General features: G+C 32.3%; 1 protein-coding gene across 1 annotated transcript in view; it reads left to right on the forward strand.

Annotated features, from left to right (window-relative positions):
- SEMA3D (semaphorin 3D) overlaps positions 1 to 15261 on the forward strand; it is a gene marked incomplete at both ends in the record, with an annotated part of 115426 nt that overhangs the window by 22725 nt on the left and 77440 nt on the right. The window contains one exon of the mRNA XM_084229319.1: positions 11749 to 11811. Coding sequence (XP_084085445.1) covers positions 11749 to 11811 — 63 coding nt within the window. The remainder of the gene's footprint in view (positions 1 to 11748; positions 11812 to 15261) is intronic.

The following is a 15261-nucleotide window of genomic DNA, read 5'->3' on the forward strand; positions in this document are numbered from 1 at the left end:
AAAATTAATTTATAGGCTATTTGTAAGTCATTGTTTTTGGGATCAATGCCTGTGGGATAGTAGCTAAGGAAGTAGCATTAGGCAAAGGGAAAATTGAAATATGATGCAGTCCCAATAAAAACCTCAGATGACAGGTCAAATTGATAAGGTGACAAACATTTTAATACTTTCCTCTAATTGTGAGTATTGATACATTTATTCAACTGTGTTTAATCCTGTAAAAGAGAATCTCCATTTTCTCCCTAATTTATTAACTATGAACATCAGTGTTATCTCTAAAAACAGAAATCTAATCATATTTTCTTTGCATTTATATACTTCTAACAGTTTCTGATTTCTGAGAAAAGTCAGTGAATTAAGACTTTTATTCACTTTAATGCCATTCCAAATTCCACTTTGTGTTTAGTCTCACTTTTATGCTCTCTTCCTTGTTCCCTTACTAACAATTGCACATTCTTTCTGTTTCCTTTCTTTACTCTTAACTGCCATGTTATTTCCAAAGTAAATAATTTGCTTTCAAATTGTGTATCTTTGCTAAAACTTTATAAAACTGTCATCCATTTTCTTGCTTACTTCACTGCTTTTTGTTTTTGAAGGTGATTACCTAATTTCACTTTTCTCCTTTTCTCTCCAAGCCTTCCTCATCTTCAGGTGACATGACATTTTTGTTGTTGTTGTTTACTTAGAACATTTTTTTTATTTTTATACCAGTGTTAGATGTTCTACCTAACATAATTATTATTTTTCATTTGTGTAAATGGGGGGGCTATTTTTCATGTGCTTCTTCACTTTTTTGCATCTCCATTTTACACATAAAAGACACTGAAGTAATTTTTTTTTACAATATTTTTTAATTGGTGATTTTGTCTTTTCCTTTTTTGAGTATGATATCAATATAGTACTGTTATCAACCAGCATATTGTTAGCTTAGGATAAAAGACACCTAACTTGGATCTAAAAAATAAATAAATGTTATATAATAAGAATACTGTGTAGAATATGGGTGGTTGTATGTGCTTAGTAAGTTATCTAGGACCTAGTTCTTTCTGTGTGTTAGAATGACATTCTTGGTATTGGCAAGATGGCTGCCACAGTTTCATCGGTTACATCAGACAAAGGAAACCGAACAAGATAAATGACCATCCCTTATTATGTCTCTTTCTTAGAAGAAGATTATTTTCCCCAAACCTTCCCTCATATCTCATTGCCAATTTGTCAATTTCATTCTTAAACTCTAAAGCGTGTTCAGGTAAACATGTTTAAGAAATGCAGTAGAATAGACTAGTTTCTCCCGTCCATATTTACATCTCTCATAGTTTAAGTTAACTGAATATGCCCAGTGAATGCTAATGTGCCCCAGCCCTTAGCATCCTACCTCAGGCTCAGGTCAGAGGGAATTATATTAAAAAAGAATTTTAACAGTTATTGAGAAAGGTGGTCAACTATGAACATATATTTATTTCCATTTATCATTCATTTATAAGTGATACATTAAAAACCTGTTCAGTGTAGTCATAATAATGAAAGTGTTTGACATTTGTACAATATGGTTTAAGGACCTGTGACTTCTAAACAAATGATTCTTAACTACATAGCATCTGTCACTGTGATTATAAATGGACATTCTATACCTCAGCCAGCCTTAAGTAGTCCTAGAAATAATTCATATAAAATCCAGAGTCTTCTTTATGTAAACTTCAGGAGTAATATATACAAGCTGAAATCTCTCTCTGTTTCTCCAACTTTTTTTTTTAAATGGAGTCATACTTGACAATAAAGAAAATGTCTGATACATTATGTTTAGTTATGTTTCTTAGTTGGGTTTCTGAGTTAATGAATTGCTGGGATCCTTCCATTTGAAAATGTTACTCATTTTGGAAGCAGTTCAAATTATACATGGGTGGAGTGAGTCTCTAAACCAGGATATAAGCAAACAGATCACAAATGAATGATTTATTAAACTAAGTAATGCATTTGTATCCATATTATTCAGCATTTATTGCTTGCTTTTCTTTCTTCTTCTTTTTTCCCCCTAAGTGACTATAGAGGCAAATGAATAGACCAGTGAGAAAAAACTTACTCTGAGACTTCAATTATTATATATTTTTCTTATTATTCTAACATAATCTAGCATATCAATTCATGAAATGTAATAATAAGCTTAATATTTCCTCCCACAATCCCTTTCAATCCTCTCTGTGGGGCTAGTTCTTCTCATGTACCTGTTGGGTGATTCCAACTGGTTCTGTGACTTTTGAGATCACACTTAGGTAATAGAGACAATAGTCCAACAAAACATCCAATCTACTATAATAAAATTTCCAACCCCATTGAAAGCCGAACCTTCTCTCTCCTTCTTCCCATCTCTGCTTGGGCATGCCATGAGGAAAGGCTTTGTTATTAAGGAGCTCTTACGGAACTTCATTCTCTTCTCTACCTAATGCTTCTCCTCTTCCCTAAGCTTTTTAAATACAATGGATGACCCCTCTAGAGTAGAATAAGGAGAAAGAATGATGAGAGGCTCCATTGAGACTGACTGGTTTTTCATTGCAGAGTCTCTCTCTCTATCTCTCTCACTCTCACTCTCATCTTTGAAACATTAATTCATAATATTCCACAAACTGTGTACTCAATAGCAAGTGCTTCTCAGGATCCCATCAAACCACTTCCCTGATACCTGCTTCTCATCCTGGGGATTTTTCAGGCACATGATACAACTGTCTCAGACAAAAACAAATCCTTTTCAAGGGGAAGGAAAAGCTTTCTAATCTTCAGTTTCCAACTATTTTAGAGCTTGAACATGAATGAAATTTTCTATATGATTCTTAGCTACCTACTTTGAAAATTCCTGTATCTTGACCTAATATCCCATTTTGAAATTTTCCTCAACTAAAAGTTCTCTAACATTTTCTTTCCTATCAAATCCATAAGAAGAATCTTAAGGGTGATTTCATTGTATATTATTCCTGAAGTATAGATACACTTGTAACATAGGGGTAATCAAATGGAGTATGCTAATTCTTGTTAATATTATTTTTGAATATTAATAGCCTCAGTCAAAACAATTGCATTTTTTATCTTGTTTCCCATGCTTTTCAATAGTATCTCTATAGAGTTCCAGTAAATTCTAATGAAGAATTTAGATTAAAAAAAAAGAGTTTAGGGCATGTGTGAATCCATTTTTAAATAATCTTCAAAAAGTTTACTTTCATTTTGATAATAAACAATTAGAATATTTTTTCTTGAAAATGATATGTGTCAAATTTAAATATTGTCTATAAAATGATCAAATAATTTCTGTTGATTTATCAAAAACAAAGATCTTTAAATGAGCCCCAACAAACCTGTTAACTAAACTCACAGTGTTGAAGGCAAAAGCAGTATAATACTTAAAACATTTTGGTTTAAAGTAATTTATGTTTACTTTAATGTGAAAAATGCCAAATAAGATTTCTGAATAAGTAAAGAAGTTTTCTTGAGGGTTTTAAAATGAGAAAGTGATGTATGAAAGCAATATATCAATTTCATAGCCTACCTAAGATAACTCCATCTTTTTATGGGGTAACCTGAGGTAATTTCATTTCACCTTACTAAAATTAAGGTCCCTATATTTATTTTAAGAACTTTGCTCTCTTGGTTACTTAACAGCATACTTGGGATAAATGTAAAGGTAAAATGCTAAATTCTAATAAGAGGATAGAGTTTTTTAGCAGAATGCTAGGAAGACAGTTCCACATTTATAGATTTGACCGTCCTTTTATCCTCCATCTAGTGCTCATAAAACAATTTGTATTATTTTTAACATGAAGACTATGCAATTACAAAAATGAGACATTACTTGAATTTCATGAGACTCAGTTCCTATTTTTAAGTACTTATATTAGGAAAATAACCAAGCTAAATGTGCTTGTAATTTTAATTATAATAATTTTTCAGTGGAATATTTAAACACCCTCCTTTGTGTACCATGAAAGGCACATTGTGATTTTACTTTCCTTAAGGAAGTCTGGAACAAGAGGGTTTTCATACACAAGGATCCTGTACTTGCTGCTTTATACATAGTAGAAGCAGAGATGCTTTTATAAATCAGAATGACCTTCTGACTCCAGTCCTATTAACTCACTTCGTGGTTAACTAGGACATTCTCATTGAATGTTTTTACCCTGTATGCCTATTAACTATGAGGAAATGCTCAGAATTAGGAGTTTCTCATTTCAAGTCAAGTTTTTGATAAAAGAAAATTGTCACCCTTTTTATTCTTAGTTAATACTTAAAATTAAGAACATTTAAACACTTGGAAGCCATGTGGACATAGTAATAAATTAACTTTTCTATAAGGGACCCTGCTTAGTTTCATGATGATTAATCTGTTCTTATTGCCTGTGGAGCACATGCTGTCTAGTAATCATAGAAGTAAAACAATTGCTCATTCATGGATATGTTGGCTCCCTAGCCTGGGTGCTGATGTGCAGGTTCCATCTGGTCACTGTACTAGACTGTCAGGATACTGTCAGATTGCTCAGACTCCTACCAGAATTTTGACAAGAACTCTTTCTCTGTCTCCAGGTTTAAGGAAAATGTGACAGATCACTACTCAAGAATTATTGAGTGCTTATTATGTATGTGATACTGTGCCAGGTGCTAAAGAATTAGAAAGAAGAAGTAATGTCCCTTGCTACTCAAGATCAGTGGTCACAGGGCCCCGCTGGTGGCATAGGGGTTAAACTCAGTGCTATCAAGCTTTTGCCAATCCCCGGCCAGGCAGCTGACCCACATGGCGCAACAGACCTCTCCTGTCTCGCTTGCTGCTCCCCTCAGCAGTATATTTCAGTAGATCTGCCTGTTCTGCTTCCCACTCTGTCTCTGGTGAATCCTCTCACCCCCTGCACCTGTGGCCTACACCTCAGTTCTTGCATGCATAAATAAATAAAATAAATCTTTAAAACTTTTAAAAAAATTAAAAGATCAGTGGTCATTAAACTTCAAAGAGGCATATATTCCTTTAGGAACAAAATGGAAACTGTGACCTGTGTTCCTTAGAAAATGTGCAATCTGTCCACAAGCATAATTCCACAATCGCCATTGGTAATTCAAAATTATCTATCCATTTGTGGATTTCTAATGATTTATTTTCATTTGTATGCTGCAGTAACATTTTTCTTGCATTTAAAAGTAGTACATATTTAATGAGTTACTACTGTGTTCCTAGCACTTTTCTAGATGCTGGAAATATAATGCTGGAAAATAAAACAGGTTATGCCTCTGTTTTTATGGTACCTCCAATTTTAGGAGAGGGGATGATGGAGATGGAAAAAAAAAAAGAAACAAACAGGAAAATATTACATTTTTTTAATGTGAAATTCCTGAAAGACTACTTCAGATTGATGATCAGAGAAGGACTTTCTGGGGACGTGATATTAAAATGGATACCTATTGTAAGAAGGGACATCCAGAGGTGTATTCCAGGGAGAATAAGCTCATGGATAATAATGAGATACTATTTGCAAATGCAGCTTTAACTGCTAATGGGTAAGACTTTAGACACTCAAACTCACATCTTGTAATTCCACTGCATTTCATTGATCTTTACTCCTAGGAAAATGTTCCAAGCTAAATATACTTGTAAAGGAAGTGTCAGATTGACATGATAAGCATAGAGTATTAGAGATGACTGTAGAAGATGATTAAAATATACAAGAGCTGAGTGCTCAAAATAGAAAGAGACAATTCTTATCTAGACTCCATGAAGAAACTAAGTGGCAGATCAGAGGAATAGACAGAACTCATCTTCTTCTGCATTCAAGCATATTTTCTTGGGAAAGTTAACACCCTGCCATTATATGTAAATCTAAACTTCTCAAACTTGAGAATGAAACTTTTCATATGTAACAGTTCCTACACCAGTTTCAATTATGCAAGCTTTACCTTTGGTGCTCCTGTCTTTATTTTTCAGTAATTTATTCTCTAAGCATAGATCCTCTACCTCTCTATCCCTGGGCTTGGGAAACTGAGTAGCCAGTAATCATTGGTGTTTCACCTTTAAGAACAACATATTTCCCGCTTCTTTGTAACCATTCAAAAAACTTGAATCCTGTTATTGAATAGAGTTGGTTATTTGCTTTTTTTAGGGCTCTGAAGTTTTGTCTTTAATTAGTTTTATGAACAAGTTGTAACTTTCTCTTGCATATTCCATTCAGTTGTTTTGGCATCTCTGGCTTAGGCCAAAGGGCATTTGACTGAACTTGCACTTGCTAAGTTGAGTCAATTAAATTGCTTCTCCAAAGATGAAACAAAGAGCAGATATAATTAGAATTTCCTTAGGATGTTGTTATAAGACCTTATCATTATTTGAATGTTTCTGTAACTTGTCTAAGATTAAATAATTAAAAATAAAGTGTCTGACATTTCACCTTACTAAATGATAACTGTTAATGAAGTATATAAATTATGAATGAAGTTAAAAATTTTAGGGACTTTGCTGTAAGTTCCTCTTGCTTATATTTTTTTTCCAAAGTGAAGTATAAATGCTTTAAAAAGCGAACAAATCTTTCTGTATTTTAAATAGATAAGCAAATAAAATAAATATAAAATAACTGGATCATATATTTTTAAATGCATATTGTTCCTATTATATAATAATAATATTAAATCTTCTGGGAAATGTTTAAAATCTGTATTTATAGCATATGATCACATGTAATGTGACAATGAAGGCAATTTTCATTTCATTCGATTGTATCTTTCCATAATCTGTGTTCTTTAATTCTAAAATGTTTGTATATATGAGGTTAATACTTGATCCTTCCTAATGTAAAATGCAAACATTAATCTTTAGTATTGATCAGTTTCATTTTTTCAATATGAAAAAACACAAATATACTAACATGGTTAAATTAGTAAATTACAGAAGATGGGCACGATTTAGCAGACAATGTTTTAAAACATTATAAATTATCACTACTAGGTGGGGAAATAGTATAAATTTATTTACTTCTGTTCACCACTATAATTTTCTATTATTAACTTGATCCATAAGATTAATGCTAAAATTAAAGCCAAATTCAACCTTGAACTGTTTAGCAGTAGTTCAATTAGTAGTTACACTCTTGGTAACTATGTCAAGGGGATTTTGGACTCATCTAAACCCTGTTTGGTTCTGATGTGTATAGAGAGCAGAGCAGTAAGCTTTCTATATACATGAGATCCTTGGTATCAAAGTTTCAAGGCCCTAGATACTACTCCCTACCAAATGACAGTCTTAAAGCCTGTATTGGGTACATCATGGAATGTCAGTTAAGAACTAACATTCTATATGAATGTTTCAGGACTAATATGACAGCTATGCAAGTGACATCTCTACTTTTGGTATGCCCTTTACATAAGTAGAAAACACAGTATCCGTGGGTAACTTTCTAGGAGTATAGTACAACTGCAGCAACTTTTACAAACAGGGGTAAATGTTTTGTTTGTCCTGCTCAATATAGCTTTTAAGCTGGCATGATACAGCATATGCAAGGCACAGAAGTGCAAGACCATGTATATATGTCATTGTTATTACTGATCAACTCACAAGCAATGAGAATATTAATAACCAGGCCTAAAAGCTATTCACATTACCAGATGCTTTTTGATATTATGGACGTTGCATTTTTATTCGATGGTATCATTTCTGCTTGAGAGTGAGGAATTTTCAAAGCTTCAAATAATTTCAGGCTCTTGAGTACCACAGACTTTTGTGAAAGTGATGGAATTTAAGGCTGCAAATGAAATATGCTGTTCTATACTCAGGGTTAATAACTCCCTCGCTTCCTCTCCATACCTGTGTATCTCTCTTGGTATTTATTTCTAGTTCTGTTTTTCCCACTCCACATAACACACACACACACATACACACACACACACTACTAGAAAATGTGGATGTGGTGGAATGCTTTTATATGAAGAGATAAGAGATATGTCATGTTATGCGTGTTACTTCAAACAAATGTAAGTTGAACATATTTCTGTCAATCCTATGCCAACCCTAAGTGTAAGAATATAGTTTTTGGTGTTTTTATTATTTTTTTAGACTGAATTAAGTGAAAATCTTTTTCTTTAGATACTTTATCAATGAGGAATCAAAGGAATAGGTTTTTAAAAAGTTTATTATATTGACTAGTTGGCAAGTAAAAGAAAATCTCGCCATAAATCATAATTAAAATGATATCTTTTAGTGTTGGCACAACTACAGTGATTTTTTTTTCCTTTTAAGTAAATGTTTAGTGTCTGGAAGATAATCAAATGTATCCTAAGTTGTTATAATTAAGGTAATTCTATTTGTGATTCTTAAATTCTTGATAACATTGTGTCAAAATAAGCCAATATATAATCTCAATAAATCTTTATTTCTAGGGGTTGAATGTTACCTTTGAGAAGTAAAATTATCTTTGTGATAGTCTCTTAGAATTTCAGTACAATAATAATAACAATACAAGGCTGATTTCTATTTTTGACAACTTCTACATGTTATGGTATTCAAGGTGAAAGATGAAAACAGATAATATTTTGGGGGAAATTTGCTTTATAAACAGAAATAAGAAGATTTGTTAAAATTGGCTTTTGGAGTCTGACAAATTCTTAGTTCTTTGTATTTTCGGTGTATCGCTACTAATAAAATCTTGATTATCTGAAATTTATAATTTTAGCATTATGGTTTCATTAAAATGACACAATTCAATTTATAATTATATGACTTAAAATCAATAACTGAAAATGCACAACAAACCAATATAGCATCTTTTAGTGATTCATATCCCTTGCAAAGAGAAAAAAGAATCTGAAATTACTATTTCAGTGTCAAACCTTTAACACAAAACTGGAGTTGAAGCTATTAAACTAAACTATTACATTGGAGTTGAAATTGTTAGGAGCAAGTAAATTTAAAGCAATGTCTCAAGAGTGGGAACTGGTAGAGAATTTATCACACAGTAAACTTTTCATGTTTCTACTCTCTGTGTTCTTTCTCACTTTGTACCTCCCTTAGAAATGCAACTACCCTGTTTACAGAACCATCTTCCTGACTCAGATCTTAGCAGCTCAGTGCCACACCTAGCCCAGCATGCAAAAGGCCCTTCATAATTGTGTCTAATGAACACATGATTAATGAATAGTTAATTACTCTGTGTTAACTTTGGAACATACATTTAGATTTCAAAAATTATATAAAAACTGCTTCTACGTTTTATCAATCTTTATACAATTCCCTCCTTTTTGAAGTCCTTATAAATATATTAAAAATCAATTTTAGAAGCATCATTTGGATCATAATTTAACTTATAACTTCCTCCTCTTTAAGTCTCAGTTTCTTCAAGAAGAAGTTCTTTTCTTTTTTATTATTGTCCATTATATTATTTTTGGTAGTAATGCCAAATAAGATAGTCAGGTCTGAATAAAAATGTGTCCTCAATTTACTTCTGAAATGTGATTAATTCTGATCACCATATAAAACAGAAAGGACAGGATCCAGCATGTTGAAATGACTCAAAGAAGTATTAATTTTGATGAGAGAACAAAGATTAAAGCTATTGACAGATCAAGGACATGCATTCTGTGTCCGATTTATTTTCAGTGCAATGATACAAAGTTGTCCTTTTAAAAATCACTATGATATTTAGGAATCAACAGGTATAAAATTTTTAGTCTTACAAGATAATTCTAGAGATTACTTGCATAACAATGTAAATGTACTTAGTTCTGAACTATAAACAAAAGTTAAGATGGTAAATTTTATGTTATGCATATTTTACCACAATTATAAAAATGATAGTAATCAGCAAGAAAAAAGTGATAGTATGCTTTGAACTCATAGGATCAGATATGAAGTATTTTTGCTACCAGTATTTAAACAAACAACAGCAAAACACAACTTTAAAAAAAATTCTTAAGTTGACTGCCAGCTGCAATATTTTATTTTTACTACTCACTTTTTTAGTACTGTATGATTCTAGGTTGATGACTGAGTATTGTCAATAGGTTTACATATTCCATTTTCATTTATATCTTTACAAAATTACATTGCTTAGTTGTTTTTTTAATTAGTATTAAACTCCTGAAAATGCATAATCTGTAATAAAAGCTAAGATCTGGTAAATAACCTGTTTCTTAGCAACAGTTAGCCTTTTCTATACTGGAAAACCATCTTTCTGAATTCTGTATCCATCACTCTTTTACTTTTCTTTTTACATACTTATAGTTTGGGGGGGACATACATTTTTACCTAATAATGAATGGCTAAGATGCATCTATATTGCTTTTCATTGCTGTTGTCCATTCAAGTTTTACTACTATTCAATATTATGTGAAAATATGATTGCAAAGATTTATTTCAATTCTGAATAAGTGGCATTTTAAGAACCTTATTGTGAACCACATAAAGTTAAGCTCCTTGAATCTATTGCTGGTTCAACTGCTCTCTGTATATACATCTTTGGATGGTAATTTGTGGGTTGTTAAAAGGTGTTCTAAGTTAACAAACATACTCCATTTGTAAATCTCAATCATTTCATTGTATTTGCTATGAAGAGAGGTTTGAGTGCTATTTTCTGTTCTTTATTCAGAGACATAATGTCCTAAAAATTTAATTATGAAGATAATATCATAGAAACACATTAGTGACTTCTAAATCATTTGTTATTCCAGGTTTAACAATCCTTTTTCAGTGTATTATGTCAGGATAGTTTCCCTTTTTCTCACCTATTAAAACATTTTCTGCTAACATTACTGAGAAGCATAGTGAAAGGTTGTTGGGAAGTCTCAGAACATACATTATAAGCAACTGAGCTTGCTTTTCTTGTTTCTTCTTGTCTGTAGCTTACCAGAGAGCATTTCTTTCTGTAAACTGAGGGAGTAGTGTAACTATTTGAATCTTATTTTGCAAAAAACTTCCTGGCAGAATTCCTAAAATTTATTAAAATAAACAGACAAAACCTTTGTGATAAATTCAGGACTGTTAAAGCATGATTAAAAGCTACCAATCAGGGAGTTTGCTGCCCTTGTCCTTAATGTTTTTTCCAAAAAATATTTACTATATAGTGGATGAGAGTCCCTGTTCAGAAAAGAGACTTTTAGTCATACTTTGGCTCTGTCACAAACTAGCTTTGTGGCCCCTGACATTTTACTTAATGGCTGTGTGAATACATTTTTAACCTGAAAATGGGGGAGAGTAAGTATGGCTACCGCATAGGGTCATTGTGAGATTTAATTAAGGTAACATGTATAAAATAGCCAAGTGACAGAAGCATCTGGGCTCCATGTATGTTAAATATTGTCAGCAGTTCCACACTGGTCTTTGACCTGGAGAGATCACTTATGTTTGTGACAAAGAGCTGGTTCCCACACCTCATCCTGGTTATTTATAATGTACCACCATGCTGAGTAAACACAGAAAAGCAGGGTAAATAGAATCTCTTACTTAAGCAACTGTTAATCTCAGATTCTATGGCTGTCACAGTGAGAATTTACAGCCACCTAAATACAATTTATCTATTATTTAATTTATTGAGAATATTTGAAAATAAAATTGGATAATTTTCCATAGTTTTAAAAATGTCTGAGGGTAGTTTTGTAAATATCTAAATTTCAAAGTTCTCACACATCTAAAACCAGCCTCTTGGATTGATATCCTCTCTTTAATTTTATGTGCTCACTTCCTTAATTAAATTGTAGGGTTCTAATATACCTTGATTCTAATATACCTTGAAATTTTTACAGATTTATTGGCCTGCTACAAAGGAACGGGTGGAATTATGTAAATTAGCTGGGAAAGATGCCAATGTAAGTATGAGATTTTAATTAATATCTATTAAATTGGTATTGCTATGAGAGTAAATATATTGAGTTTTTTTGAATTATTGGCATTTAGTGTATTATTTTTAAGAATACACTAACATATTCTCTGTAACAATTAAATGATATAAGATATAAGCTGTTTTTACTTTGCCAAAAGGAATGACATTATTCCCAGAAATTAAAAATACAATACCTTCTAAAGTATTAACCATGGATATTGTTGTTCTTTTGCACCAAAAATTTTGAAAATAGATTCAAAATCTATTTGAAATAGATTTAAAATTTAAAATCAGAAAGTATGTTTTTGCTAAGATTGTGTACTTTTCATTTATATACATGTTATTTTATAAGTGTACAAAAGTCATCAGTCATTTTAACATTGCAAACATACAATTTAATCATTTGGGTTGAAATTAAATTTATGACATCTAGAAAAATTCTTTCAAAGATAGCATTATAGAGATGTTGAAAAGGATTGGCTGAAAGTGAATGACAGCATTTTAGAATAAGAACTGGAAATGATTTACTGTAAAATTTGGTTAAGCACATTATATGAAATAAAAAGGACAAGTGGTGGAGTCTTATTATAAACTTCTAGTTTAAGGTGCTATAAGGACCAGAAAAACCCTCAGACAAGTCTCACAAACCTAATTATCTTTGACTGAATTGCTTTTGCATTGTTCAAGTTGTCCTACTTGCTCCCCAAATTGTCTTGCCTGTTTCATTTGTGGTAATAAGTGAAGAGTGCTGTGGCTCTGTCTCTTCTGACTGCTCTGATTCTGGCCAGATGCCCAGTGTTCTGCCCTGACTTCTTGCACTGTGGTGATAGGGAAAATTGCTATTTCTTAGCAAAATAAATCACTTCCTGAATGTAACTCAAGACATAAAAGGTTCTGACCTTGGGCAGAAACACGGACATCATGAGGCTCTTCTTGCAACATCCTTTAAAGTTGCCTCTAAACACAATATCCCAGGAGGGTTAAGCTGAATGATGCCTGCATATTTAACAACAAATACTGTATGTGTTATATGAAACAATACTTAGATTAAAAATACCCCACTTTATTAATGTGATAAAAGTAAAACAATATGATAATTGATGCCTAAAAAAATTAAGGGGGAGTTTACAAGACTACAAATCCTAGAAAACAGATTTGTCCACTTATGTTTATTCATTTATTTGAAAAATATTTATTAAAAGCCTAAATATGTACATAAATGTGTATAAAACAGATGCAGCATCTACTCTTGTGACACTTTCAATCTAATGAGTGATGCAGATGTTACTTAAATGGTGCCTGTACATAGTAATAGTACTTGCAAAACAAAATCATCAAGGCAAAACAAAATATTTTTAATTATGCCTGATTTTGTATTCAGTTAATGTTTAATGTGATCTGCTCATGAACATTTATGCTAACTAAAATATATCAGGAAATGTTAGCATCCAATGGAAACAGAAAAGTTTTTACATTTATTGTGTAAGAAATAAAATCAAGGAAACTATTCTAGAATATACTATTCTTTCTTCCATGTCTCTGTATTTTCATCCTGGCAAGACCTCAGCATGATCAGTTGCCCAGGTCTGCAAGAGCATCAATACTCTTGGAACTCATGGGGAAAAGATGCTTTGGTTATGATACTTCACAGTTATTTTGTTGAATAACACTTAAGCAATAAACAGTATGAACACTTTCATATTTTACTGGTATTGAGAGTATGGTTGGAAGGTTAGACAGAAACAGGTATTTTAAATGTGTTACAGTAAACCAATATCAATTTTCCCATGGACTAGATGAAGAATAAACACTCAAGGTCAAACAATCACTGAGCATCTTAATTGTGACAGTCTTCTCATTTCAGAATGTTCATTAATTACAGTTACATAGTAACTCAAATGCTTCTATGGTTAAGTTGAAACAAAAGGTGATAAAGATTTCTGGAGGTGGTATCCTAGAGCTGGCAAGACCCTGTAGATGGAAACTATTTTTCCAATTAAATTGTCTCTGGGAATTAGTAATTGCCTCTAACTTTTATACAGTCTACTACTTAACCCAAGATTAGAGATTTGGGGAGTGTTTTCTCTTTTACTAAAGTCTGTAAATTCAGATATTGAATCATGGAGGATTAATAGAAGTCTTTGTCTCCTTTTTAACTTGTCCCTTTAAAATCACATTACATTTTAGAGTTACTAACAACTAACACTTTTATAGCACCTTGTTCCAGGAGCTGATTTCATCCTTTATATTTATAATCTCATTTAACCCTAACAGCAATACTGTGTGCTAGATTTTATAATTATACATTTTCCAGATAGGAAAAATTAGGCCATTAAATGACTTATCTAATGTTACATCTGGTAAATAGTGAAGCCAGGTACGGAATCCACAAGACTTGCTCCAAGGTCTCTCCTCTTATTCAACACTATAATCTACATTTAAAGACCTGAAATCCATATAGAAGGTCTGAAAACCATATCCCTCAAATCATTTCTCTCTTCAGTATCACCATAATACAGATCCTCATTTTAAACAGGATTTCAGAGATTGAGACCAACAGAAAGCTGAGACAAGAGTGTGATTTGATTGAGATCTTTCACTGCCTTTGGCATGACCCTCTCCTCTCCCTCCTCTCTAGTAATTTTTACTCACTTCCCAGGAGTGTGTTTAGGATTAACAAGTGTTTGGAAAGAGTGTGCCTTGACACAAAGGTACTATATAACTGAAAAATAGTGAATTATTTACCATAATGAAAGTTAGCTAATTGGAGTGGGGAGGGCAGTGGAGGATAAGGAAACAAACAACTATTCCTAGCTCTTGACTCAGTCCCTAGTTTAACCCAAGTAAGGGAAGAGGTGACAAAAGCTTCTTAATAGTATTTTGTTTCTGCTTCAAATATTATTCCAAAAAATGTCACAAAGAAACGTCTTTACTTCTGACCATAAGGAGTGCATTAGACAGCTCAGTGCAGGTGAAAAAAAAACGGCACCATTTGTCGACAAGCCTGGGTTCCGTTGTCAGCTTAACCTTAGAGATACACAGCCTGTCACTAGAGAGATTACATATAGTTAAAGGATCTTTCCTCTCTGAAGTTCTAAGATTACATTCATTCTTTCTTAAAAAAGAAACTCTGAAAGTAAAACAAAGTGTTCATTGTACAGAGTTTGCAAATTATATAGAAGTCATCTGTAAATATCTCCTCCCCCAAGAACATTATCCAGAGATAGCTGGTGACATTTTGATGTTTATTCTTCTATCTTATCTATTTACTATTTTTCAGAATGAAATCATTGTATACATAGTCCCTTAAAACACTTTTTTTCCCACTTTGCAGATTGCCATGAGCATTTTCCCATGTCATTAAATCCCATTTTATAACACTACATTTAATAGCTACACTGCATTCTTTTATATATTATTTCATCAATCCCCTATT

The sequence above is a fragment of the Talpa europaea genome (assembly GCF_964194135.1).
Source record: "Talpa europaea genome assembly, chromosome: 3".
NCBI classification, from domain to species: Eukaryota; Metazoa; Chordata; class Mammalia; order Eulipotyphla; family Talpidae; genus Talpa; species Talpa europaea.